The sequence below is a fragment of the Sparassis crispa genome (genome assembly GCF_003851025.1).
Source record: "Sparassis crispa DNA, contig_000000F, whole genome shotgun sequence".
NCBI lineage: Eukaryota > Fungi > Basidiomycota > Agaricomycetes > Polyporales > Sparassidaceae > Sparassis > Sparassis crispa.
Window position 1 is genome coordinate 3995611 of NW_020939747.1, and position 24570 is coordinate 4020180.

Below are 24570 nucleotides of genomic sequence, written 5' to 3' on the forward strand. Positions count from 1 at the left end.
AAAACATTGTAATGCAGTTGTTAATGATATCTGGAGTATCTAAATAATATTATAAGTGATTCTAATACTTTATTTCTTTTTAGTATCTGTATAAAATGAATTTTTACATAAATTTAGTTGAAATAAAAACAGAGTTTCAGAGCTTCAAAAAATAATACACTAACAAGAAAGACTGGAGTTCTTTACACTTATTAGTATAGCATCAAATTTTAGTAGATTTTTACCTAAAGTGACTGTTTTGAGTGAATATAAATGGTGAAACCTTTAAATAGATACTGAATAAAAATACAACATGCTATGCAATGCAATGGTCCACTCTTCACAAGTAATCAACTACTAAGGAGTAATACAAAATGATTAATGCATGTGAGAACAATTAGATGATGAGAGAAAGGCAGGAACACAGGACCTCAGAAATCATTCCTGCCATGCAAAGCAATGGCCCACTCCCCACAAGTGACATACTAGGAGTTAGTAGAGAATGTGATAACAATTTCTTGTATAATTTTAACGTATTGTTATAGGTACATTTGTAACAGTTTCTAGTGCTATTTTTGGTCGTGATTCCTATAGGCATATTGGTAACAGTTTCTAGTATCATTTTTTGTAGTAATTCCTGTAGGCACACTTGTACTAGTTTCTGGGGTCATTTTTTGTAGTGCTTCTTATAGGCAGTTTCTAGTGTTATTTTTTGTAGTGACTCTTATAGTCACATTTGTAACAGTTTCTAGAATCATTTTTGTACTGATTCCTATAGGCACATTTGTAACAGTTTCTAGTCTCATTTTTTGTAGTGATTCTTATAGGCACATCAGTAACATTTTTTGTAGTGATTCTTGTAGGCACATTTGTAACAGTTTCTAGAGTCATTTTTGTAGAGATTCTTATGTATTAAGAGTCAGTAGATGAATTTGTTAACCACTGTAAGGCTCTTATAAACTCATACTACTCAGTATAGTCAAATATTGTAGAATGCTTACTAGACATTATTATATGACATACTAGGAGTCAGTAGAGAATATAATAGACTATTCATGGTTTCTAGGCGGTGTATTAGGATTTAGTAGATGACATTGTAGATTGTTGTAAGACTCCTACGAACTGATATAAATGGCCTTTCAGACTATTATAAGGCCTTACAAATAAATACTAGGTGGTATACCAGGCTATTGTAAGGTCATTAGAATACTGAGCAACTTGCTAAAAGTTAGTAAACTATGTAGTAAGATATTGTAGGAGCGTACTAGACATTACTAAATCACATTATAGGGCATTAACTTACCCGGCTCCGAAGGTTCTGCAGGCCGATCTCGTCGGCTGTCCCCTTTTGGGACTTCGCGCCTCCGAGTTCCGCTCCCTTGAAGCCCCGCAGAACCTTCCCCCCGCCCGTCGAAATTCGTATGCAACACTGCATGGCGCATACCCATTTCGGTGTTCTCTCCCGCGGACAATTTTGTTTGTCCCAAAATAAAATTGTTTCCCTCACGGCTCTTCCGCAGTCAGCGCGCTACGTACAAAGCGACGGAGACATACCGCTTGGTGGAACCATAACAAGGACAAACAGACCGCACACCGCGACACGTGCTCAGTTTTTTTGGAGACCAATACATGGCTCATACTGCACATACTGTTCTTTTGCTGGTCTTCACCACTACATGACATGCCAAAGCAGTCTCGAAAACGACAAAGGACCGTAACCGGAGCTTCAGAAGCAACGAAACCGCTCGGTTCCACTCATTCGGATGATGGAAGCGAAGACGACGAGGAAAGGCGGCTAGAGAGTCTGTTGTTTGGAACAGCATATACAGTTCGTGACGAGGACGACGCGTATGATGCGTATGAGCCACCGTATCAGGATGACAGAACGGGAGATAAGGTGTTCCAAAACCTTATGGACACCGACGTGAGTTCTGAGTTCCTGTGCCCCTTCTGACGTTAATGATTGCACAGCTCTTCTTTGTCGACGACACTGTTGGCGAAGGCTCCAGTGAAGTAGGAGAAGAATTACTTAACGAGGAGGCTTCAGCACACACATTGATACGTGGAGGAACGCGGGAGTCCCATTTGGATAGCAAGACTTCGCCATGGGATGATTCGGATGACACAACCCTCAATCTCTCTCTCGTAACGAACCAACGCCTCCGCAAACTTCGCGACGCATTGTCCGAAGATGCGGTCGGTGGAAAAGAGTACGAGAGACGGCTCAGACGTCAATTCGAGAAGGTTAATCCCACCCCCGACTGGGTGATGAATGCCCGCAAGAACGCTCCTGGACAGACCGCTAAACGGAGGAGATCTTCAGATTCTCTGGAATCTGTATCAGACGAGGAAGAACTGTCGGAACTGCTGTCTGCTACCAATGGAGTAGTGTCACGCTCGCATAAGGGGAAGGTTCTCTCTCCGGGCACGCTTACTATACAGCGTCTACGCGACGCTAACATCACAGCGAAGTCTGACGGCGAACTTAAAGCAGTCAAGTTTCACCCCTCACGTCGTGTCCCGGTGCTGCTTACTGCTAGTTCCGATCGACGTCTACGTTTGTTCAACGTGCGTGTATCATTCGTCTTCAGTCCATCGTTGTTAATATTAGTGCAGGTCGACGGTCATACCAATCCGCATCTCCAAACGATTCACATACCTTCCCTCCCACTTACCACGGCTCACTTCCATCCCAGTGGTACCTCAATACTTCTCACAGGCCCAAGACCATTTTACTATGTATATGATCTTCAGTCAGGCGATATGCATCGCTCACCGCGAGGGTTATGGGGTACGACGTTCTCCAGTGCCAACCCAGCGTCACAAGATGCGAGTATGGAGGTGTGCTCCTTCAATCCTTCTGGCGAAATTCTCGCAGTCGCTGGCCGTAGAGGATATGTCCACCTTGTTGATTGGCGATCAGGTCAAGGGCAAGTGGTCGGGAACGTCAAAATGAACGCGGCAGTCAAATCTCTGTGGTGGTCGAGGGGGGACCTGATGACTTTAGGAGAAGATGCTCAGGTGTATGTCTGGAACGTTGGCGAACGGCGGTGCATACGGCGATGGAGAGATGACGGCGGCTTCGGAAGCCGCATTCTTAGCGGGGATCGAGCAGGCCAATATGTTGCAATAGGGTAAGGCTGGAAACTATCGTTATCTTTTCGCACTAAACATCGTCGCAGTTCTCATACAGGATTGGTCAACGTATACGATTCAAGTCGGGTCCTATCCTCGGATACTCAGAGAGCGAAGCCGCTGAAATCAATAGGCAACCTCACCACATCGATAACATCACTCTGCTTCAATCACGATTCACAGCTACTAGCGATTGCGAGCAACACCAAGAAGGATCAGATGCGCATGGTATGGTTCTACGGTTATGGTGTGCTTGTCCACAATTTCTGAGTCGCGTGCCATGCAGATCCATCTCTCTTCCATGACGACATTCTCGAATTGGCCTACATCCGGTACTCCCATAGGGCACGTCACTAGTGTCGACTTCTCAAGCGGGAGTGAGTACGTGGCCGTTGGAAACAATCGAGGTCGCGTATTGCTGTATCATCTTAGCGATTTTTCTCCGCAATGATGACGTGCTTATGCAAGGTCCAATCTGTTTGGACTTCGAGGCTCCGGCGTTGTCCTCTCATGCTGTTTTCGGAAGCTTGAGCTGAAATGTGCCTACAAGCACATCACATCCGCCGTAAGTTCACAGAGACGTATGTCGGCACACTTACATTGTGGTAATGCTGTTACTTCCGGCACTACGGCACTCTGGAAACCTAACCTGGACAGTGCGCCTCGTATGATACCTGCGGGCATGGCGACATACTAGTATGCGGGCGGCAATGTAAGGGAACTGCAGGTCGGGTAGCGTCGTCATACGCACTAGCTTGGCTTTCTTCTGTGCATCTTCACGGCCCTCCCATCCAGAGATACGCGAGATTGGCTTGAATGCATTGTCTTGAAGTACATAAATTCCCTGAAAGATATCAGATGTGGACACAGAATACACTCTCTGAACGAAGAGACAGACTCTGTGATTCGTCCGTAGATTATCCACCTGTTTGTCCCAGCACGCCGCCCAAAGATCTTTGCAAATGAACTTCACGGCATCCAGTGTATCGGAGAACAGTGGACGGTCGTGGCACAGTCTGCGACGAGAGATGACATTGGTTATCCCGGCGCGGGACATACTGACCACGGACTGCTCGTAGAGACTTACCGCTCAGTTAAATTTGCACCGACATGCATACCTATTGCTTCCAGACGGACCTGTACGGCCTCTTCATCGTCCTCTCCAGCTGCCTTGGAGCCGCGGGACACATTGCTCCGAACCGAATCTCTCGGCGCATCCTTTGAAACCGGCAGGACGGGAACAGGAGCTGGGATCAAACCAGCTTCAATCATTTCATGCTCTATTTTCCTCGCACGATTTGCGGCCACGACGGAGGATGCGCGAAGGGCGTTGACTACTTCGATCAAGAGATAATCCATGGTCGGCCCGTCTATCTGACAGACAACGGGATCTGAGAGTGCATTTAGGGTTGGCACGACTGCGGTGGAAGAGGGAGGCGGATTTATGGCAGAAGCGGAGCTTTGGAAGGATGTTCTCGCCGACATGATGAGGGTGTGTAAGAAAGTGTTTGCATGGCGCGCGCCTGGTTTCCCCCAAATATCTCTAGTTCAAACTGGCCGCTCCTCTTCTTTGTTCTTCGTTGAGTAGCAAGTGTAAGATGAATTGATTCTTAGTCTACCACTCTAGATCTGATGTATTTACTTGATGAGTGGCCACAGTACATACATTTCGCTGGGATCCCACCCGACGCGACCATTCAGCTATGGAGTCGCCAGAGAGTGCTTTGCTCAGCCCGTGTTCACAGTCTAGCCTCATTTTATACCCTCTCGAGGGTGTTGTATATTGAAGAAGGTTCTTACCTGTGCAATACGTCTCTTTGAGCGCTAGTAACAGTATGTTTCCGTCGTTAGGCGCCAAGGATACATATACTTCACCCATCTCGAGGCCACCATGTCTGGTCTCTCATCTTTCTTTCCTACCAAGCTGCTTAGTTCGATGCATCGCCCTTCAGAGCCACTCTCCCGCTCAGACCCTCTGTCTCGCCTTCGGTTTGCGTTAGAAACCATGCCAGGATCGCGCAAATACGTCTTTACTCCTGCGACTCGAGCTGAGATTCTTTCCGAACTATATGACGCTTTCTGGGGCCCTTACGCGCATCTATTCTTGCCCAACTCGAATTCTAGTCTTCCACTGCATGCGACTTTGAGCGAGGTTCAGGTCAGTTCCGGATCACAGAAGGAGCTTCCTCCAGTCCCGGGCAGACCGTGTGGACACATCTTCAAGAAGGGCGAAAGCTGCTTTCGTTGCAAGTGAGTTCAAGATCAAAGCTGTACTCTTCTGACATGTCGTAATTCCTGCGTTGTTCTAGAGATTGCGCTCTGGATGATAGCTGTGTCCTATGCTCAAAATGCTTTGAAGCCACCGATCATGCTAACCACAATGTCAGCTTCTTCATTGCTCAACAATCTGGCGGATGCTGTGACTGTGGCGATATTGAGGCATGGCTTGTCCCCATTGATTGCCCCTTCCATCCGGTTTCTCCTGAAGTTGCCGAGTATTTGAGCACTTTCATTGCCGGAACATTACAGACTCCTCCTAGAACCGCTTCCAAAGTGATATCAGCACAAGATGTTTCCCCAGTCAAGGACTATCCTCTGAGGGTATCAGTACCCCCGGAACTTCGAGATACGATGAGCAGGACCGTGGCGTACGCCCTTGACTTCGTCTTGGACACATTGGATTACTCCCCAGACGAGACCTATGTCCCTGCAACCGAAATCGACTTACGAGCGCAGCTTTCAGGGGACCCAATGATGAGAGACCAGTTCTGCGCTATTATCTGGAGTGATGACAAGCATTCGTTCGAGGAGCTCACTCAGCTGCTGCGCGATCTTGCCAATCGCTCCAGAGAAGAGGCCTCCGAGATTGTCGAGCGCATTGACGAGCAAGGCCGTGAAATCGTGGACATGAACAGCAATGCCTCACGCCTTCTGGAGATTGCACATACCATATCGCAGATTGACCTTGGTGTCACCGTCCGGCGAGCATACGATACCTTCCGCGAACAGGTGGCTGCTGTGATCATTGAATGGTTACTCGATCTCACACGCAGCCGACTTGGATCAGATGCGTTGGTGATGCGAGAAGTGATTGCTTCGGAGTTATTATCCACTAGGAGGAACTACGCTTTGCTTTCTCAGCAGGATGTTGGTAAGCTCTTAGCAGGCGTTCACGACCCTTCAAGGATCGACTGGTTCTTCCTGTACCATCACAAGTTATGGAAGAAACCTCGTTTGAATCTGAAGGAAATATATGCCTCCATCCTTAGTCTTGGCCATGAACACAAGATAGCAGTCGGTGAGCATGACTACACATTTTTTGTCGAGTAAACTGCAGCTTTGTATCATCAGCATCTCACTTCGCTAACGTGTACACCCGCATTATTGATACCTATCTCTTGGTGGATCGTGAAGCGGAGACATCAATCAAGTATTTCGCTTTGCAGTTGTTCACTGTCCCGTCTGTCGCCCTCTACATTGTCCGGCAACACAACCTCATACCCCGATTACTTGCTATCATCGGTGCCTTCTTCACCAATCAAATTCAGGACAAGAGGATCGTGTTCCCGGCCGATCCCAACGCGGAGATTGATGTCGACACATTTCCGTTCAAGTCCAAACGATTCATGCCTGTCTTCAGTGACCTGCGTTACCTCTGCCATAACGAACCAGTGCAGCAGCTGATCGCTCACAATCGTGAATTTATCACGCAGTTGTGCAAGACATGTCAGATCTTCATGTGCGTCAATCCGAACAAGCGTGCTGTTAGCAGCCACGTCGAGTACGAAACAGATGCGTGGATCAGTATGTTCAATGTCACACTTTCGCTCTCTCGAGTCATCAAAGTCTATGGAGAAGCATTCTCAAGAGCGACTGTGGCCGAATTAGTGGCCGCGATCACCACTGTCATGCACCACATACTGGTCGTATCTGCAGTGGTAGATGATCAGCGAGATATCACCCGCTTCCCACCTGTGGTGTTTCATAACTCTGTCTTCGGAGATGCCTCTTACCAGATTATCGACTTCAACGTGATGGAAGGCTGGGTCAGCTTCCATCACTCGTTGCAGTGGTTTCTTGCGGAGCTCTTCAAGCACATTGATATCCTCAGCGAAGACTCCTTGCAAACAATAGGCATGTCAAGCTTGCGGGACGTTTGCTTGTGCAACGCCAGTGAACAGGCCATTCTCACAATTATTGATTATCCATTACGAGGTCAGACCCTCCGATTGCTTCAGGCACTTAAATATGCTCACGAGTCCTGATCACTAGTTTTGACCAAGGTCGCCCAGATTCGAACTGGTCTCTGGGTCCGGAATGGTTTTGCTATCCGGGGGCAACTCATGCATTACCGCGACTTCATGCTGCGCGAACTGTGCTACGACCAGGACTTGTTCCTTCTGCAAAGCGCGCTGGTAATTCTTGATCCAAACACCGTCATCGTCAGCATGCTTGACCGTTTCCAACTCCTGGGATATTTCTCTGGCGCCACGCTGCACCCTGTCTTCGATAGCTCCCAGCTGTCCAGCATGGTTGAAGAGTTCCTCTATATCCTCATTACAATACTGACCGAGACGGCCACTGCCACAAAGTTGTCCCTTCCTTCTGCTATAAGGAGGGAGATTATCCACGCGCTCGCTGTGGGACCCTGCACATTCACAGATCTGACGAAGCGGGTTACCGAGCGAATGGTGGACGACGTATCGTTTGAACGTGTCTTGAAAGAGGTGGCAAATTGCAGAGCACCCGAGTCTGGAGTAGACTCCGGAATTTTCGAGCTGAAGGATGAGTTGTATGACGAAGTGGACCCCTTCTTCTACCACTACACCCGGAACAAGCGCGAGGACGTGGAAACAACACTGCGTAATAGACTGAAGAAGGCGACGGGTTTGGATGATCCTGTTGTCGTTCCAAGGCCTGTGGCGATCACCAATGGTCCATATGTCGCCCTGCAGTCCGTTTTCCAGTCCGAAGCTCTTCTCCAAATCTTATTCTACGGCATCTACAACATACTCACTCTGACCGACGCGATAGGATCTTCTCCAGGTTCCGCTGAGGCCATTTTGGATCAGCTCATGTATCTCATCATGGTTGCGGTCATAGAGCAACCGCAGGTGTTCAGTGGCCTGGTAGCTCACAAACCGTTCGAAGAGGGCCAGACTTTGCTGGACATGCTCTGCAAGTTTGAGTGCCACGACAGCTACAAGCCGTACAAGTCCCGCTCTGGCTGGATTTTGCAGCACATCGCGGAGCATCAGCAGGACGAGGTCTTGAAACGACGACGGATGGTCAGCGCATCCGTAGGTGAAGTTGCTGATCCCGTGGATGCGAAGAAGCGTGCTGCAAAAGCCAGACAAGAAGCGATCATGAAGCAGATGAAAGCGCAGCAAGCTAAAGTCGCCTTCAACTTGGAGGATGTTGAAGATGAGGAGAACGAGGATATCAGCACAACTCCAGATGTCCCCATGTCATACGGCACCTGCATTGTCTGTCAAGAAGAACTGAATTCTTCCAAAGCATTTGGTTCACTTGGTTTCATCCAACCTAGCAGGTTACTTCGGCGTCATCCTGATGGTCACCACGTACATATCAACGAGGCCCTCTTGGCACCGCAGTCTTTAGACAGGAGCCTGGGGGTTGTTCCTATGCCTAGCTTTCCTCCTTCGGAAACTGAGATACGGGACTCAAAGGCCCGAAGCTCACATAATTTCGACGCATTTCCATCCCAGTATACCCGGTTTGGTCTTCATGCTTCGATCTGCAGCCATATGATGCACTTAGATTGCTTCAATGTTTATTGCAGTTCGATACGACAGCGGCACAGGACACAGGCTACCAGGAACCACCCTGAGAACGTTCAACGTAAAGAATACATTTGTCCATTGTGCAAAAGCTTGGGCAACGTGATCCTTCCTGTGGGAATGGGTTTGGCAGCTACCGAGTTGAATGCAGTATCATTCCCGGACTGGATTCGTGCCGCTGGTATCAACATCCTTAAATCAAAGCCTGACCCTGTTCTTGAGTCTCTGCAGTTCCGCAGTGGCACCGGAGAGTTTGTATTCTGGAGTGCTCAAGATCTAGGATTCCAATCTTTCATGCGTATCCTCGATCGACCAGGACCAGTCAACACGGATACGTACAAGATGGTTGATACCGTTGTCGGGATTGCAAAGACCATTTCCCAGCAAACTCGGCATCTACGAGATCGTCCAGAACCTGATCTAGGCGAAAGAGGTGCAGGTATGTATCTCCCGGAAGAACTGGTGGGATACACAATCGCTTCGTTCGAGGTTGCGCAGCGGGGATCTGGTTTTGCTGGATACACTATAGCCGATAACTTGTCTGATTCCCACTATGGGGTGATCAGAGGCTTGGTTGCTTGTCTCACAAAGCTTGTCGCGTGGAACTTCAAGGGCAGGCCTGACGAAGGGTGTGATGCTGTGCGACAAGCCATCATCAAGCGTCTGTTACCTGAGTGGAGTCGTACTTCCCTCACCTCCTTCGCCTTTCCTCTTCTTCTTCGCGACCCATTCGCCATCCTCGTCGAGACTGCAGCTGTCGCACCAGACATGCTACGGCATGTTCTTATTCTCACGTATTATGCGTGTCTCGCTCGGACAGTCATCGGACTGATCTACGTCTTGAATAAAACCCGCAGCTACCACGCCTCAACTATCGTGCAGCGCAGCCACGAAGACATTTTCGGCGACGTTCAGATGTTTTTCATGTCGGTTGTCCGCCACTCGCCTGTGTTCGAACAGGCAGCCGATATGGCGTTCCAAGCTTTCGGCGAGGCCCGGATCGAGAAGCTATTGTATGCATATACACTCCCTTTTCTACGCAGAGCCGCCATCCTATGTCGTGCAATGGTTCCAACTGGATTCCAAATTCGTGCGTCTGGAGGTGATGCTTGCGAATATAGGCGTTTGCTGGAGATGTTGGAAATACCTCCGTTATCCGATCTTCCAAACCAAGATACGTTGCAGAATGCATTGTCTGGCTGGTGTGGCCATTATGGCCATTCACATGCGGCATCCCAACTCAATTGTGGCGTTGTCCTGGACTATCCCGTCGTATATCATCTCGCTCGGTTACCTCTTGTTTTGGACAACCTTTACCCAGAGCAAGACAAGCTAATGACATGTCCACGCTGCCATACTGTTCCCCTGGATGCCGCCATTTGTTTGATTTGTGGAACAACGTGTTGTATGCAGAGTCACTGTTGCATTGATTATGACAACCAGAGCCGAGGTGAATGCAACATGCATACAAAGGAGTATGTAGACCCTTTTTGTGTCGTAGAAACTCACTTATATGCTTTGCTTACAGATGTGCTGGTCCAGTGGGACTCTATTTCCTGGTGAAGAGGTGTTCCTTATTGTATCTCTACGCCAACAATGGCACATTTGGTCAATCTCCATATCTCGACAACCACGGCGAGGTCGACATATCCATGAGGTAATTCCTTGTCTTCTCCTTGCACCACCGTAAGCCACTCACCGTTGAGTTAGGCGCGGTCGTAGACAGTACCTCCACCATGTCAGGTGGGAAGATGTACGGAAAACTTGGCTCAATCAAGGCATACCGACTCTGATAGCAAGAAGATTGGAAAGCACAGTAGATAGCGGCGGATGGGAATCTCTGTAGCAGGTAGTATATTGCACCACTGTTTTGCATTACGTCTGTCAATTAGTATGTAGCATAGCGGCAAACGTGTATCCATTGCACTAGTTCTCTGTGACTAGACAGTCTGTGCGTGTTCCAAACGGGTTATTGTTCTCTCACGACCAAGCACTTGCATAAGATCCGATAGAGCTGGTCCTGTCTAAGGGCAGATGTCAAGCTAATGAGTCCTTATAGACTGCTAGTCTTTCACGCTACCTTCGAACCAGTCAATGCATATCTGAGGATGGTCATGTATCCCTTCTGCTTCAACTTTGCATCTGAAGCTTCTTCATGCAGGATATTCGTGATGTTTGCATGGTCCCACACGCCGCCTCCTGCACTTAGGCGACGGCGCAAACTGACTATAACCGAAACTGAGGGGGGTCTCAGTTATTTGTTTTGCACTAGGGTACAACTAGTGTTGGAACTTACGATAGTCATCTGAGTGGAGCTTTAGACGCATTGCTCGGGCTTCTTCCGTGGAGAAATCGGGTTCAACGAACAAGAATGAAGCCTCGAATGGGAGATCGTTGAGATTGGTGATACGGCTCTTCGAAAAAAGTCAGTCAAAATGTATAGGGGCCAACCAACAACGAACCTGCATGATACATATGACGGCCTTGATGTATGCAACAGATGTGTATTGACTGCAAGACACGCCGTCAGACCCCACGAATGCGAACGCCGCAGCCGGAACCCACCTGAACGGATAAATTCCTTTTACTAGACCATGAACGCGCTCAGCCATCTCATCGAAACCACCATCAACTGACATTAGTTGCATGAGATGGTGCTTGTTGAGATATTCGAGTTTCATCGGATCAAGAACTGAACGTCTATGAGTCAGGGACGACAGTTCAAACTGGCGACAGAAGTAATCAGTCATACACTCACAAACGGCGCGGATCTCACTTTACCTTTTGGATCATCTCCCGCAAGGACATTACGGAGGTACTATCAGGCGCCTGCTGCGTTATGGACTCGGTTTGATCATGCGGAACACCCCAACCAGCTAAGGCAAGCCAATTGAGAATGGCGCTAGGTTCCCAGCCGCGACGCTAGATATAAACAAGTCATATGGTTCATATGTCTAAACGTAGCAGAGTACAGACAGATATCCGAAGACAAACCTTGTAGTCGAGCACTTGTACATCTCCTTTCCGTTTTGACATCTTGGATCCATCTGGATTGAGCAGAAGGGGTATATGCGCGAAGTGAGGAGCCTTGAGCGACAGACAGGCGTACAAATCAAGATGCAGGGGCAGAGAAGGGAGCCATTCCTAAGCAAAGTTCAACGTCTCGTGCAGATGGGGCTTCCATGGGGTAACCAACTTCACCGCGGAGAACATGCGTAATTCCCATCTCGTGATCGTCCACCACAGAGGCCAAGTGGTATGTCGGGAAGAGATCAGACTTGACCAGTACTGGATCAGTAGGAAGAGAAGCATGCGCGTCCTTCACGGCACCAAAGATAAGGTCTGGAGGCGAAGGGCGAGATGGCAGTCTTCCATCCTGATAGATGGGGTACCGCAAAATCAATGACAATGCAAAGTATGCGCAGGTACACTCACGTTGAGCCTTATTATCGATTTTTCTCCCGCCTGGACCCTCCTCACAGCCTCTTCTTCAGTAAGGTTCAGACATGCTTTGTCGTAGGTAGTGGTAGAACCAGAACGAGCTAGCTTTTCGCGAGTAGCAGCAAGTCTGTCCGGAGAACAGAAGCACCGGTATGCATGGCCATTCTAAATCAAAGGTGAAATCATGACGCGACCAGTAACTCAAAGGACGTACATCAAGGAGTTTCTTGGCGTAAGTGCGGTACAGATCCAAACGCTCCGACTGACATATATTGTTCAGATGCATCAGAGCGTCTTAACGGAACGGACCGCACTCACCTGAAAATAGGGAGCATGGGGTCCTTCCTTCACAGGACCTATGTACATATTAAATGCGTGGTGGAAATGACGGATCAACTTCCCTCACCGTAGTCATAATCCAAGCCAACCCATTCCAACGCCTCTCGTATTCCATGAACAGCGCCCGGAACCGCTCGCGTCTGTTAGGATGGACGCATGAACAGTGAGGAGTTGTCGGATGAAACAATAGTGAATGTTCGGTCAGTTTCAAGATGGGTTAATGTAAGGCTCCCGACTGACAGCATCTGTATCCTCGACTCTTAAAATCCACTTTCCGCCCAACTTTCGAGCATACAGATAGTTGTATAACGCCGTTCGCAGACCGCCGAGATGAAGAGCACCGGTGGGAGAAGGTGCGAAACGTAGCAATACCGACATACTCCGGAAGCTCACGAGAGATGTGCAACAACAACTTGAAGTCTAAGTTGGCGGCTCAAGAAGTGAAGTGAGGCTTAGACTAGGCCTACATTCTCGCGGTGTCCCAAGATAGACAACTCATACATCGTACACATGCAATCTCAGCGAGACTCGTATTTACAACAAACATTCTTGATACATATCACAATTAGGATACACAGAATGGGGCTACGGAGATGCACCTGCGTTGAGCGCACACGAACTATTGGTGGAAGTTACCACCCTGTAAGAACAAGAACACCACATGACGCCAGAGGAAGGAGAACGCGAGAAGCAGCCAAGCACGATCGAGACCAGGAACATCAGTATTGCATAAATACCAGACCTCAGGATGTTCGAGAATCAGTTGCGCATCGAGTCAACAGACGGGAGTAAGTTTCGGATATCTTCAACGGAATGTTTGATTATCGACAGGTAGCATTGCGTAAGGTGAGTACCGACCTTTTCGGCGCGCTTAGCACCACCAAGTACAAACCGACATATTGTGGTGGAGACCTCAAACCAGCGTTTGGCTTCGTCCAAGAGAGAGGAGCTGCTTAAAAAAGTGGTTGAGTACATCATTGCGCAAGAAAAATTACTACAAACTGTAAGCACTCAACACCGGCGTTATATGACGTCCCAAGCAGCCAGTGCCGTTCATCCATTGGATATATCTGCTGGCGCTAAGGAACGGAGACATTCAACGGGTCACGAGAATACCGTCACCTGATTCTCAGTCTCCGCTGAATGCTCGCCCATAACAGTTATGGCCTGCTCGACATAACCAATAGCCCTGAGTCTGTCGGCCGAGGTATTCTTCGACAGAAGAATCGTGCATGTAGCCCGCAACCACCGAGAAAACTTTTCGACGGACAGCAAGTCGTGGTCCAGCGCAGCATGAAGGATGGCCTGCGTTTCGAGGGTCATTCAAACTGAGTGCCCAGAGTGATATATATCCGTACCTCCAATGCCATGAAAAGAACTGATCCAGGACGGTCATGCAGCATCCCTACGAGATTGAGTACCCACTCACCTTCGACGGGACAACTTTCTTCAATCCACTAAAGCCACGCCCGTTAGTCAGATGGTATTGGTGAAAAAGGTGAATATAACCAAAGTATCTGCAATAGCTTCGAGTGTATTCAATGCAACCGTGTCTGATTTAACAACTTCCTGCGATGGAATATCATGAGCATGGAAGCAACAGGAGAGGCGACCAGTGTACCTCAATAGTGTTCCGTAGCTTGTCCCATTCTCCCAGATGGCAGAGCATCTCCGTTTCGAAGATCCACAACATACGAAGGAATTGACTGCTACGTACGAAGTCATCACTCTGCAGAGACTTCACATTGTTGACTACTTCGCTTATTTCCTTCTTGCACGCGGTGATGTTGTCCGACAGAATCTGCATCCGTTCCATCTGGAGGATAACATCAAAAAAGTCGTGCGCTTGCAAGTTTTACTCGACCCTTACTTGTTCAGAATGAGCTTTTGAACCACCGTCTCGGATAGAGAAGACTGCAGAAAGATAAGCCATATCGGACTTTGAGTCAGTAGAAGACAAACCTTTTCCCATTACTCCAGCAAAGGAGGCATTCAGCAAGAACATGTGAACTTCAGGATCAACGTCTGTTAACGTCGATTTGAGGTAAACCTTCAAAAGCTACACGAGGAATAAATGCCATCGAAAACAACTTGCCAGCAAGTATATACAACGTCATACCTGATTTGCTGTGTCGAAGAGCTGTGAGACGCTCTCCTCTGAGTTAGCCCACTCTGTGCAGCCCTGTACGGCGCAATTGTAGGCCGTACGCCAAAGCCAAGATAGATCCTTCAGAATGGTCGGAGCTATATGCTTGGCATCTAAACGAGCCACGAGTGTCGTTGCTAGCAGGGAGTGAGTGACTCTGAAGATATAGATACCGCTACGTACCAGTCAGAAAATGTTTGACAAGAACGGCTATCAGGGTCATTCTTGGACAAGAAGTAAGCGGTATGTAGGCCTTGCGTAGTCCGCGCTACGACGTACCGGTTGGGACCAGGCTCTGCGAGTAACTTGAGCACCAGTCTGATGATGCAACGAATCAAGGTCAGAGCTTCGACATCGGTCGCAGGTCCTTGTCTTATCTTGACCACATCCAATAGGGCCTCGAGAGCTGAGAGGAGTAGAGCCTTCATCTCTGATTCGTTGGCGAGTCGAGTTGCTAACATCAACATTTTGCGGTCGAAGTCGGGGGCAATCACCATAGATCTGATAGCATCGATCGCTGTCAAGTGAAGTCGATAAAAAAGCTTAACATCTGGAAATGCGCATCATACCCTCATCTTCGAGCCCTGCATAAAGGTGAAAATCAATGTGTGGTTAATTGTTAAAGCCCATGGTCCGACATATCTGAACACACCTTGATGGACTGCAACCAATAGCAAAACGTAGCAGGTTGCAGCTTCGGTATGAGCACATCGGCGAATAACAGCGGAGGCCTTGGCGTATTCCTTTTGTTGAATATGACATAGCGCAGCTTTGCGATAACATTTGCTGTCGCTTGTGGGAGAGATAATGGAGAAAACAGGGTGTGTTCCAGCTAAAAACCAGTCAGCAGCTTCTCCCCAGTTCCTCGCACGATAATGACGATCTCCGCACTGCCACAACAACTGCCCACGCCCGCGAACAGGAACTTCAGCCATCTTTCGTCATAGGTGATGGTAAACATACCGTAACGCATGCAGTAGCTGAAATCTTCGTGATTTCAAAGTTCGCATCGCTCAGACCTAAACGTGAATCCTCTAGGGAACAAAACCTGGCTCGAGGTAAGAGGTATCTCACATGTCAAAGCTGCCCGAACGTCGTCCATGGCTTTAGCGTGGGTTTGGTCCTTCGCGCAGTGCAGGATCAAGGGAAGTAGTATCCGATCAACATTTTGTTGGGTTGATTCATCTACAACTTCCAGAATTTTGAGCAGACAATGATGGTGTATCGTAGAGACGAGAGCACTGCATGGATAGTATGAGTACCCACGCACACTAGTGCTAACTAAGCGATACTCACTGATCATGTCCAAATGTTCTCAGTTCTTGTAGAATACTGTCCGAATTCACATGTGATTAATCTCTCAGAATCAAATGGAATAAGTACACACTCTGAGATGGAAACGTCGGAAAGATCCATATGGTCAATGATGGACCGAAATGCTTTTGAGTCAGGGACAATGAGCATAGCATAAGCAAAAAGTCGTTGGAGAAGTCACCATCAATGATGACATTCTGCGCCGCCTTGCGCTTTCGCAAGACAGCTATTCTCATCCACCGCAATTGTTGAAACTCCGCTTTCGTCTGCAATAGACAGATTTATCAGATCACTTGAGAAGACAACGTTTGCCCGACACGAACGTGATCAACCGATGCGTCAATAGATGATATCAACTCGTGCAAGGAAGCTTCCGCTCGGACCAGGTTTTCTGGATCGTCTGAAGAGGATAGAAAATACGCTCGAGCTAAACCGGCCATATCCATCAGTTCATATCTCCACATGGACCAGACGCTGGTTTCCCAGGCACGCACCTAAACTTCGTAAAATTGATCGCTGATTCAAGTTAGCGAGCTACACTCTAGATGGCAAACGCCACGTACTTTCAGTTCACTGCTGCCGGCATTTTCCGACTCCGAGTGGTCCACGATGGCGAAAGCCTTTTGTATCCATTTGACGGAGTCAATGGCCCTCCTTGCCTCCCCGGAGTTGCTGACATCGTGTGAACCAGCTTTCAGTAAGGACTTGCCTATCGCCAGAATCTTAGCTGCGAGGAGTTCTCGCTGGGCATAGCATTCCGCCAGTAAGAAAGGGGACGAATACAGCAAAAAATGAGCTTTACTTCGCGTGACAGCAGCAGAGTAAGATATTCGACATTCTCTGTTGATTCATCACGTGAGGTCTATCAGAGGCGACTTGGGTTATCGATGACCGACCGGTAGCTTTGTGCAACATGAAGTTAGCTACACCCTCGTTTCCCTCCTTGAAGGCCTGCTGATAGATTCAGTTCAGGATAGGGCAGATCGGCACGTATCACATACTGCCTCCATCCTGCTGCAGTAGTACATAACCGTTGCGCGCACCCTCGCTTGAACATGGGCGTGCTGCGGATCCTGTGCGTTCCTCAGAGCCTCCTCGTACTGTTGACGTTATATTCATACAGTGCGTGAGCATAATTGAACTCGCAAACCTTCGCCGCAGATCCGAGAACACTGGTTGCAAGATCACTGCTGCCCGCATCTGTGACAGTGAATATGCCAGTACGTTAGCGCTACCTTGAGAAAGTTTCGAACGTTCCTACGCTGACAAACCTGAAAGGCTAGAACCCGCTTTACTAGCGAGTTGGAGCACATGTATAAGAGCTAGCGGTGAAGATGTAACATGGTTACCCTTCTATCCCGACACAATGATCAGGCCGTTCAACCTACTCTCGATTCCTGGTTTCTGCTCTAAACCTGCTTCAATGAGCCGAAAGCCAGCTAATCTCACTGATAGACATTGAGGGTCAGAATTCTCAACATCATTGGCACGAACGCGAAGGTTGGGCTCTCACGTGCTGCGAAAACTGCTGGACGATTGTCGTCGTCTGAGCATTCTCGGATGGAGGCGGATAGATTCCACAGATAGACCCCTACAGTAGCTGAGAAAGTCGCAGAATAATGAATTGGGGCACATGTGAGTACCTTCTCTATCGAGGACATCGGCGAGACTGATCCAGTCCTTATTTGCACGCGAACGCTGGTTTGTAAGGGCCTGCGCCAAAGCAGCTATTTGGTGCAGGTCTTCGCATAGAGATGGCGAATAGCATGAGGTCTGCGCGCTCTCGATAAGTTTAGGTTTGATCCTGGCCAGGACGCCTAGCCGTGGGCGGTGAGGTTGCGAGTTATGAGTGGTGTGATCAAAACACACCGTTAATTGATTCGTAAAGTTCCTTGAAGTTGGAGGACGTCTTCCGTTTGCGGGCCGACATGATTGTTCTGGATAAGCGGCTTTCGGTGGTTCCACGACCGCTGATGAACAAGGGAAGTACTGCGAGAAGATGGAAGGATGTGACACTGGACAGGGCGGAAAACAGCGTGACCGTGTTACCATCCTGATGTGACAAGACGCGCGGCAAGCAGGAAAGATTGGCAGGATGACTGTGTCACTGCGACTTCTACCTAAGTAGTGTCGAATACAAGTTCAACCATTCACGGCGGAGATGGCCTCAGATGGCACAAATGACCAGCTCCCCATCGATGCTGTTGCAGATTGCACCAGAGTTTGTTGCTTACCTTCTTCCTCTGATGCCAACTTACACAGCGGCATCCACAGCAAGCTCAAAGAGATGGAATCTTCGCCGGAGTTTCCGCTGGTCTAGTCGGCAGTACGCTCTTGACCTCCTATCGGAAATTACTCACCTCTTGATCATGCGGACACGGTTTAGCTATCTTGGGCTCCAGGCTTTTCCGGTTCAATAGGAACACCACCATCCTCTGCGGGATTGGTGAGTGAGCTCAAAGCTCCGTGCGCGTTGTAGTATCGGAGTTTTCCAATGCTGACACGTCTCATGCAGTAACGGGAGTGCTTTCCGGGTATCAATTCACCCAAGCGTTTCTGTCCTCTAACCTTGCTCGACTGAAAGCGGAGCATGCTAAGCGGCAAACCAGGGGCGACAGCGACTCGTTCATTGGGGACGAGTAAACCCCCGTTTTCCCACCTTGGTGTACTACCACTCAACGTGTGCAAGACAGTTATGGATGGATGAACAATGTTGATTGAAACTGCGCAGGGTGGGTGAGAGTCACCACCACGTCCGTAGAACTTCAAGCGGAAGAACATAGCGAAGATAGCGTGAACCATCACTGCGGACTAAACTACGCCGCTTAGTCTGCTGCTACCGTGGCCCAGTCGTCATGTGTTGGTGCCCAGCTTCGGAATATCATTATTGCGGAGTGTGATGCTGATACGGTCCCAGACCTCATGAGCCAATGATGTGGGAGTGACAGGCCTACAGAAGGTGTACAGCACCACCAACTGAGGTCAATTTATTTCACCTCGTTCACCGCTTTGCCTTTGCAAGCCTCTGACAGAACGGCGGATCTTGGAATCAATCAATTGTTTGAGAGGCGCTTGACTGTCGAAACTTTCGGCAGGATTAGATTGTTGTCGAACGACGCAGACAAACGGTCAGAAGAGACAACGTGTCTAAAATAAACCCTGAGAATGGATGCGCAAGGAACTGCTACAACGTGTGAGGTGAATGCTGGCACGGGAATACGTATTACGCGAGAATACAGCTGAAATGATACAATACGAATGTGTATGCAGATATGAATGCGAATGTAAAGTCACTGATGCTATGATGCGAGAGAAGTTCCGCGGGAGGAATCAAAAGTGTCAGCCTCTCGCCTGCTGTGAAAGAGCCGACGTATTCGGTGAATGAGCAGAATAGAATTGGTGGTATCCGGGGGGACCAGCGTTGGCAAACGGGGCGGAAGGTATTGCCTGACGCTGCTCGAAACCTTCCCGTCCCTGAGTATGCGCTTGAGGCAGATTGCGCGAGATTTCCGAAAATGGTGGCAGTACTGGAACAGGCATTGAGCGGCGATGCCCGTCACAGGGACTGGCAGAAACAGACTGCACGAGCAGAGGTACAGGCGCATGGATGTGCCGGACCGATGACGGGACAGAAGGCGGTTGGTGGTATTGCAACTTGGCTTTGCGATAATTTCTCTCCTCCGTTGCTGAAGAGGTGAGCGCATAGTAATAAAGATTCTGATACACGAATGTCAGCAACTGATCTGAGTTAGGAATAGGGACCTTAACCTGAGGAGCCGTATGCGGCTGTCTCTCATCTAAATGATAGGCAGATACCAAAATCTGCGGCCCCACATCCTGTCTCACGCCGGAAGTCCAAGCCGGAGAATTACTGCCGTTGGTTGGTGACGCGTCTAACGACAACTGGGCTAATGATTGCAGCGGCTCTGAAGGGGATGAAGAATTCGCCATGGAGTAACCTCCGGAGTATTTCGCCTGAGGGATCTGCAAGGTGAGACCAGTAGGTTGGTGGCTTGGATTGACTAGAGGAAAGACATTCGGGACTGGAGAAAATGCAACCTCGGCAGAACGTTTTGAGCCGGACGACGCGGAGACAGCGTGAGCCGAGACAGACGGCACAGATGGAAGCGTGCTCGAGTCGGAGTAAGTGAGAGGGAACGCAGCTGAAAAACGCCTCGGAGAAGAAGAACGCGCACGGTGAGAATTTGCAAATGACCCGGCGCTGCACGATGGTGTGTGCTTAGAAGTCATCGCTCTGGACCAATGACCAGAACGTGCACGCCACCACGGACGATGCCACTGCTGCGAATCTCTCTCCTTCGCCATGATGAGCCCCCTCAGTAGATTCAACCACGAGCTATATGTTGTCTTGTCCACATACAGTCCAAAGTCGATTCCGAGGAGAAACTCCCTCTCCATCTTATTTAATTCGACTAGATCAATTCCAGACACTTCTGACCACGTCTTGTTCGTGTATGTGTTACTGTTGATATGAAAATATCAGAAAGAGTGGACGACGTCCGAAAAACACACTCACTCGTCGACAAACTTGTTCGCCATCATCAGAGCCGCCATGGCGACCCGATACTCACTCCCGGGTTGTCCGGAAGTAAAGCGATTACGCGCTTTCATGCGGTAGATATAATGTAGCGAGAGCACAATGACAGACTGGCTAACTTGCGTAGTCTCGAGGACCTTTTGCATGAAACATATAAAGGCAGGTGAAACGGAGAATTGCAGTGACGCCGTGGACGAATCGCTATGAGGAAAGTAAGTTTGGGGGCCCTCAGGATCTGCGCGAGTCCTCTTGGGCGGCGATATCGACGAGGACTGGGACGAGAACCAGAGGTAACAGATCATTTCACAGGTCTTCTCTACGATGTGTCGAGATGGTCGCTGTTGAGCGTTGCTGAACCAATCAAGGGGCGACTGACGAGACAGCGAAGACACATGTCGGAAGTCACAGATATCAGGTAAAGTAGCATTGGGCGGCGCAGAGGGCACAATGGCTGCAGGCAACCCAGTGGAGGTGGAGATGCTGCTACGCGGCTCACGCCGAGTGAGGGCTTGAATGCTCATGAGTTCAAGTGAAAAATGCATGAAACGATGCACTTACGAGAACGGTGTACCGGCGGAAGTACTATATCCGAGTCCGCTTGGGACTCATCGTAGTGTGTACCTGAATGATAACGGAAGGGGGCCTTGAGAGAAGAGGGGGTAACGTTGGGACGCCACGACGACCAGGTCGAGAGGAGTTCCAAGGGAAGTGGACGTAAAGGAAGGTTCATGGTATGCGATGCGAGAGAGGGGGGAGGAAGAGGGGAGAGTATAAATGGACACGGTACAATACCGAAGAAAGGGGGCTCAAAAGGAAAGACCTCGAGGGAGAGAGAGGAAGATGCAGAAAAGACGGTGGCATAATTAGGACGGCTGCTGCTCTGAAGGTTGACTTCGCCTTCACTCCAGCACCAGTTCCTACCTTCCCGACGTGGAAGCCAGCCAGAATAATTATGTAATATTCGGACACTACGCGTGACCATCACGTCACAACTTGCTGCTCCCTGACCGCCATCTCCAGGCGATATTGCAACCAGTACATAGATTCCTTTCCATTCGCTTGATCCGTCTCTCCTTCCTCCGCCATGGGGATCCAGTTTGGTTCCTTCAACGGCATATGCGAAACCGCGGCTCTCGTCATATGTCCGCTCATAGGCACTGCCCAGGGCATAGAGCCTTCATGCTACAGCAGAAATGTCGAGATCGGTGGCAACCTCATATTTCAACCAGGTTAGTTCTCTTCACTTCTCGATACGCGACGTTGCACTCCGCTCACTAGTGGCGCCCAGCAACGTGCTTTATCCATATAGTAGCCATTATCATGACTGGCATCATGATCTTCCACATTCGGAGCAAGTACACGGCTGTCGGTATGTTCTCTGTTCCTCATCCCGTTTCTCGCTTAATAGTACACTCAAGGACGGAAGGAAATTCTGACCTTCTTCTATCTCTACGCAATCATCGAGCTGCTGGCCCTCTTCCTGGATTCAGGCATCATTCCGACGGCTAATGCTAGCTACCCGGTAAGTCTCATCTCGCACAGAAAAAAATACACATGGCTGACTCCGTTCCAGTGGTTTGCTGCAGTTTACACTGGACTCGTAGCCGGAACGTATTGTTGCCTCCTCATCAATGGTTTCATCGGGTTCCAATTTGCTGAGGACGGTACACCATTGTCCCTTTGGGTGAGTGCAGTTATGTCACTGCGAAGCCCGCAAATATTCACTGGCAGTCAGCTTTTGAGAATATCCATACTTGTTGTTTGGGGCGTTTCCTTCTTCATCGCCATTGCCACATTCAAGGGCTACGTTGGCTTCCGTTACACAAAACCTATTGGTCTCTGGATCATATACATTCTCTGGCCATTAGTCTGTGTCGTCATCTACGTCGTCTCCCAGCTCATCCTTGTCTTTCGCACTTTGGAAGACCGTTGGCCCATCGGTGACATCGTTTTCGGTACTGCATTCTTCACAGTTGCCCAGGTCGTGCTGTTCGCGTTCAGCGTCACTATTTGCAATGCTGTTAAACACTACATCGACGGACTATTCTTCTTCACCCTCTGTATGCTTCTTAGCGTCATGATGGTGTACAAGTACTGGGACAGCATTACGGTGCGTTCACGTGTTTCTTGCGCCCGGCATCATTGTCTCTTATGCTTTGCCAGCGCGAGGATCTCGAATTTTCTGTTGGATCAAAGGCGACAGTGTGGGAGGTCAAAGATCCCCTGCTCGCAGGTCCTGACTATGGCGAGGAAGACACAGCGAGCAATTATCATGGCGGCCCTCCCGCTAGTCTTGTGGGAGGATACAGTGGGAAGCAGTTATACCAGAATGCAGGACCAGGTGGACGGAGTTATCCACCACCAATGGAGCGATACTAGTTTCTCACAGGATTTGACGGACGCTTTCGTTGATTTTACCTCAGTTTGTTGCATTTATACGTACGGACCGCTACCCTAATACATTATGTATACTTACACAGTCATCGGGCAAAATACCACATCCCCAGCAGAAGGGATTAGAGCGGACCTTATAAGAGAGATGAACGGAGTAAAAAAGCGGGCAACGCCTTGAGAGGTTAATTCTGTAAATACCGCGACGACTTGCGCGTCCCGAAGCGACAATTCAACCCCATTTGTGCCACCTTCTCGATCTCCGACTTCGTGAGCCCAAGTCCGTGAGGCGGAACGGCCATCAGCATGGCGTACTCGCCCAGAAGGGAGTTACGGAAAGGAAGGATGTCATCGGTCTACAGAAAGCATCGGGTTTGAATCACCGTTTGGAGCAATCAGAGACGAGACTCACACAGATGGCAATAGGGTGGTTATGCTGCAAAAAGTACCGGATGTGATGTGCGTCCAAGTCACGCACGGTCTTACAAAGGAGGTTGGACGATAGACAGATTTCAATGCAAAGCTTGTGTTCGCGGACCAAGATTTTTGAAGAATCGTCAAGAAATGTTGCATGGCCAAGTCGGTCGGGATTGAAAGAAAGAAGCTGGTGAATTTCAGCCGAAGGACTTTCCTCAATCTGCGGGGAAACACAATTGCACCGAATATAGACTGCACCTTGGCTGCCAAACGAAACTCACCTCGGCTATGTGGAGAGTTATACCCAAGCCTGCCTCCTTCGCAGCACGGAAATGCTGCGCAAACTCTGTCATATTTCCAGCCTAATAACGAGTGCCTCCGATGAAAAGAGAATATCGAGAGAAGAGCAAGACATACTCTCGGATCGCCACACAAATCGACACCGACAACCCTCCGTTTCATTTGTCTCAATTGTATTGCACAGTTGACACAATCGAGAGCCACTTCAGGGAGCATTCTTCGATCAAGGCTCACTATAAGGGCAGCCTGACTTGCAGGGTATCGCTCCACTTCATCTAACACCGTTTCAAGATACCGGAGACGGCTCATGGAAAACGTTTCACGAGGAGTGGTGCGCAACTCGAGGTACGCGGCTTGAACATAGCCATCGCTAATGGAGAGGAAATGTTCAAGGACGGCGCGAGCAGCTGCAGCGAGCGCGACGGGAGTAGAGGTCAAAGCGTAGATGGCGGGGAACAAGTCAAAGAACTCGTGGATTTGACCAAGAGTGACACCCTGCACCAGGCGTTCTATTCCTTCGCGAACAACATCGGACGACAGGGTATGGAGTTCAGACGCATGTACCTGTAGGTAACTACGTGCGAGATCCTGGAGGACTGGAAGCGGGATGGATCCGTTCAGATGGGCGTGAAGTTCTGCCTTGGGAAGGCTCTGCAGAAAGCTGAGTTGAGCAGGAGTGAGACTATCGAGTGCAGCTGCTGCATATCCCCCGAGCTTGGACATCGCGAACAAATTGTACCTTGCAAGGT

General features: G+C 49.1%; 9 protein-coding genes across 9 annotated transcripts; 4 read left to right on the forward strand and 5 right to left on the reverse strand.

Moving 5' to 3' along the window:
• Window positions 1–1660: 1660 nt before the first annotated feature.
• SCP_0114550 (Probable U3 small nucleolar RNA-associated protein) lies at window positions 1661–3565 on the forward strand (the record flags this gene model as incomplete). Its single annotated transcript, XM_027753678.1, has 5 exons — window positions 1661–1903; window positions 1951–2547; window positions 2596–3113; window positions 3162–3342; window positions 3401–3565. The coding sequence occupies 5 exons, from the start codon at window positions 1661–1663 to the stop codon at window positions 3563–3565; spliced, it is 1704 nt and encodes a 567-aa protein (XP_027609479.1).
• Window positions 3566–3622: 57 nt separating this feature from the next.
• On the reverse strand, window positions 3623–4599 carry SCP_0114560 (predicted protein; the record flags this gene model as incomplete). Its single annotated transcript, XM_027753679.1, has 5 exons — window positions 3623–3657; window positions 3714–3807; window positions 3866–3958; window positions 4013–4130; window positions 4202–4599. The coding sequence occupies 5 exons, from the start codon at window positions 4597–4599 to the stop codon at window positions 3623–3625; spliced, it is 738 nt and encodes a 245-aa protein (XP_027609480.1).
• Window positions 4600–5005: 406 nt separating this feature from the next.
• On the forward strand, window positions 5006–10761 carry SCP_0114570 (hypothetical protein; the record flags this gene model as incomplete). The annotated part of the gene is made up of 6 exons (XM_027753680.1): window positions 5006–5364; window positions 5424–6412; window positions 6466–7329; window positions 7387–10390; window positions 10444–10572; window positions 10626–10761. The coding sequence occupies 6 exons, from the start codon at window positions 5006–5008 to the stop codon at window positions 10759–10761; spliced, it is 5481 nt and encodes a 1826-aa protein (XP_027609481.1).
• A 94-nt stretch (window positions 10762–10855) lies between these two features.
• Window positions 10856–13073, reverse strand: SCP_0114580 (Glutamate--tRNA ligase, mitochondrial; the record flags this gene model as incomplete). The annotated part of the gene is made up of 13 exons (XM_027753681.1): window positions 10856–10939; window positions 10996–11153; window positions 11212–11329; window positions 11378–11426; window positions 11481–11641; window positions 11697–11837; window positions 11910–12059; window positions 12112–12291; window positions 12351–12521; window positions 12571–12618; window positions 12675–12712; window positions 12763–12835; window positions 12936–13073. 13 exons carry the CDS (start codon window positions 13071–13073, stop codon window positions 10856–10858), a joined length of 1509 nt encoding a protein of 502 aa, XP_027609482.1.
• Window positions 13074–13438: 365 nt separating this feature from the next.
• SCP_0114590 (hypothetical protein) lies at window positions 13439–18085 on the reverse strand (the record flags this gene model as incomplete). Its single annotated transcript, XM_027753682.1, has 32 exons — window positions 13439–13498; window positions 13554–13644; window positions 13698–13765; window positions 13818–14000; window positions 14054–14073; window positions 14125–14152; window positions 14205–14264; window positions 14317–14511; window positions 14566–14609; window positions 14658–14754; window positions 14815–14978; window positions 15025–15065; window positions 15121–15358; window positions 15411–15425; window positions 15494–15743; window positions 15805–15860; window positions 15916–16082; window positions 16138–16173; window positions 16229–16280; window positions 16337–16421; window positions 16479–16582; window positions 16650–16671; window positions 16719–16898; window positions 16958–16995; window positions 17052–17106; window positions 17157–17255; window positions 17306–17355; window positions 17427–17477; window positions 17544–17603; window positions 17669–17746; window positions 17799–17972; window positions 18025–18085. 32 exons carry the CDS (start codon window positions 18083–18085, stop codon window positions 13439–13441), a joined length of 2922 nt encoding a protein of 973 aa, XP_027609483.1.
• Window positions 18086–18316: 231 nt separating this feature from the next.
• SCP_0114600 (hypothetical protein) lies at window positions 18317–18798 on the forward strand (the record flags this gene model as incomplete). The annotated part of the gene is made up of 4 exons (XM_027753683.1): window positions 18317–18376; window positions 18430–18481; window positions 18542–18601; window positions 18671–18798. The coding sequence occupies 4 exons, from the start codon at window positions 18317–18319 to the stop codon at window positions 18796–18798; spliced, it is 300 nt and encodes a 99-aa protein (XP_027609484.1).
• Window positions 18799–19494: 696 nt separating this feature from the next.
• SCP_0114610 (Cyclin-U4-3) lies at window positions 19495–21443 on the reverse strand (the record flags this gene model as incomplete). Its single annotated transcript, XM_027753684.1, has 4 exons — window positions 19495–19872; window positions 19924–20638; window positions 20693–21221; window positions 21272–21443. The coding sequence occupies 4 exons, from the start codon at window positions 21441–21443 to the stop codon at window positions 19495–19497; spliced, it is 1794 nt and encodes a 597-aa protein (XP_027609485.1).
• A 354-nt stretch (window positions 21444–21797) lies between these two features.
• SCP_0114620 (Chitin synthase export chaperone) lies at window positions 21798–23092 on the forward strand (the record flags this gene model as incomplete). The annotated part of the gene is made up of 6 exons (XM_027753685.1): window positions 21798–21942; window positions 22002–22082; window positions 22132–22235; window positions 22287–22397; window positions 22449–22823; window positions 22877–23092. 6 exons carry the CDS (start codon window positions 21798–21800, stop codon window positions 23090–23092), a joined length of 1032 nt encoding a protein of 343 aa, XP_027609486.1.
• Window positions 23093–23289: 197 nt separating this feature from the next.
• Window positions 23290–24544, reverse strand: SCP_0114630 (Metallo-dependent hydrolase; the record flags this gene model as incomplete). The annotated part of the gene is made up of 4 exons (XM_027753686.1): window positions 23290–23460; window positions 23517–23741; window positions 23803–23883; window positions 23939–24544. The coding sequence occupies 4 exons, from the start codon at window positions 24542–24544 to the stop codon at window positions 23290–23292; spliced, it is 1083 nt and encodes a 360-aa protein (XP_027609487.1).
• Window positions 24545–24570: the final 26 nt, after the last annotated feature.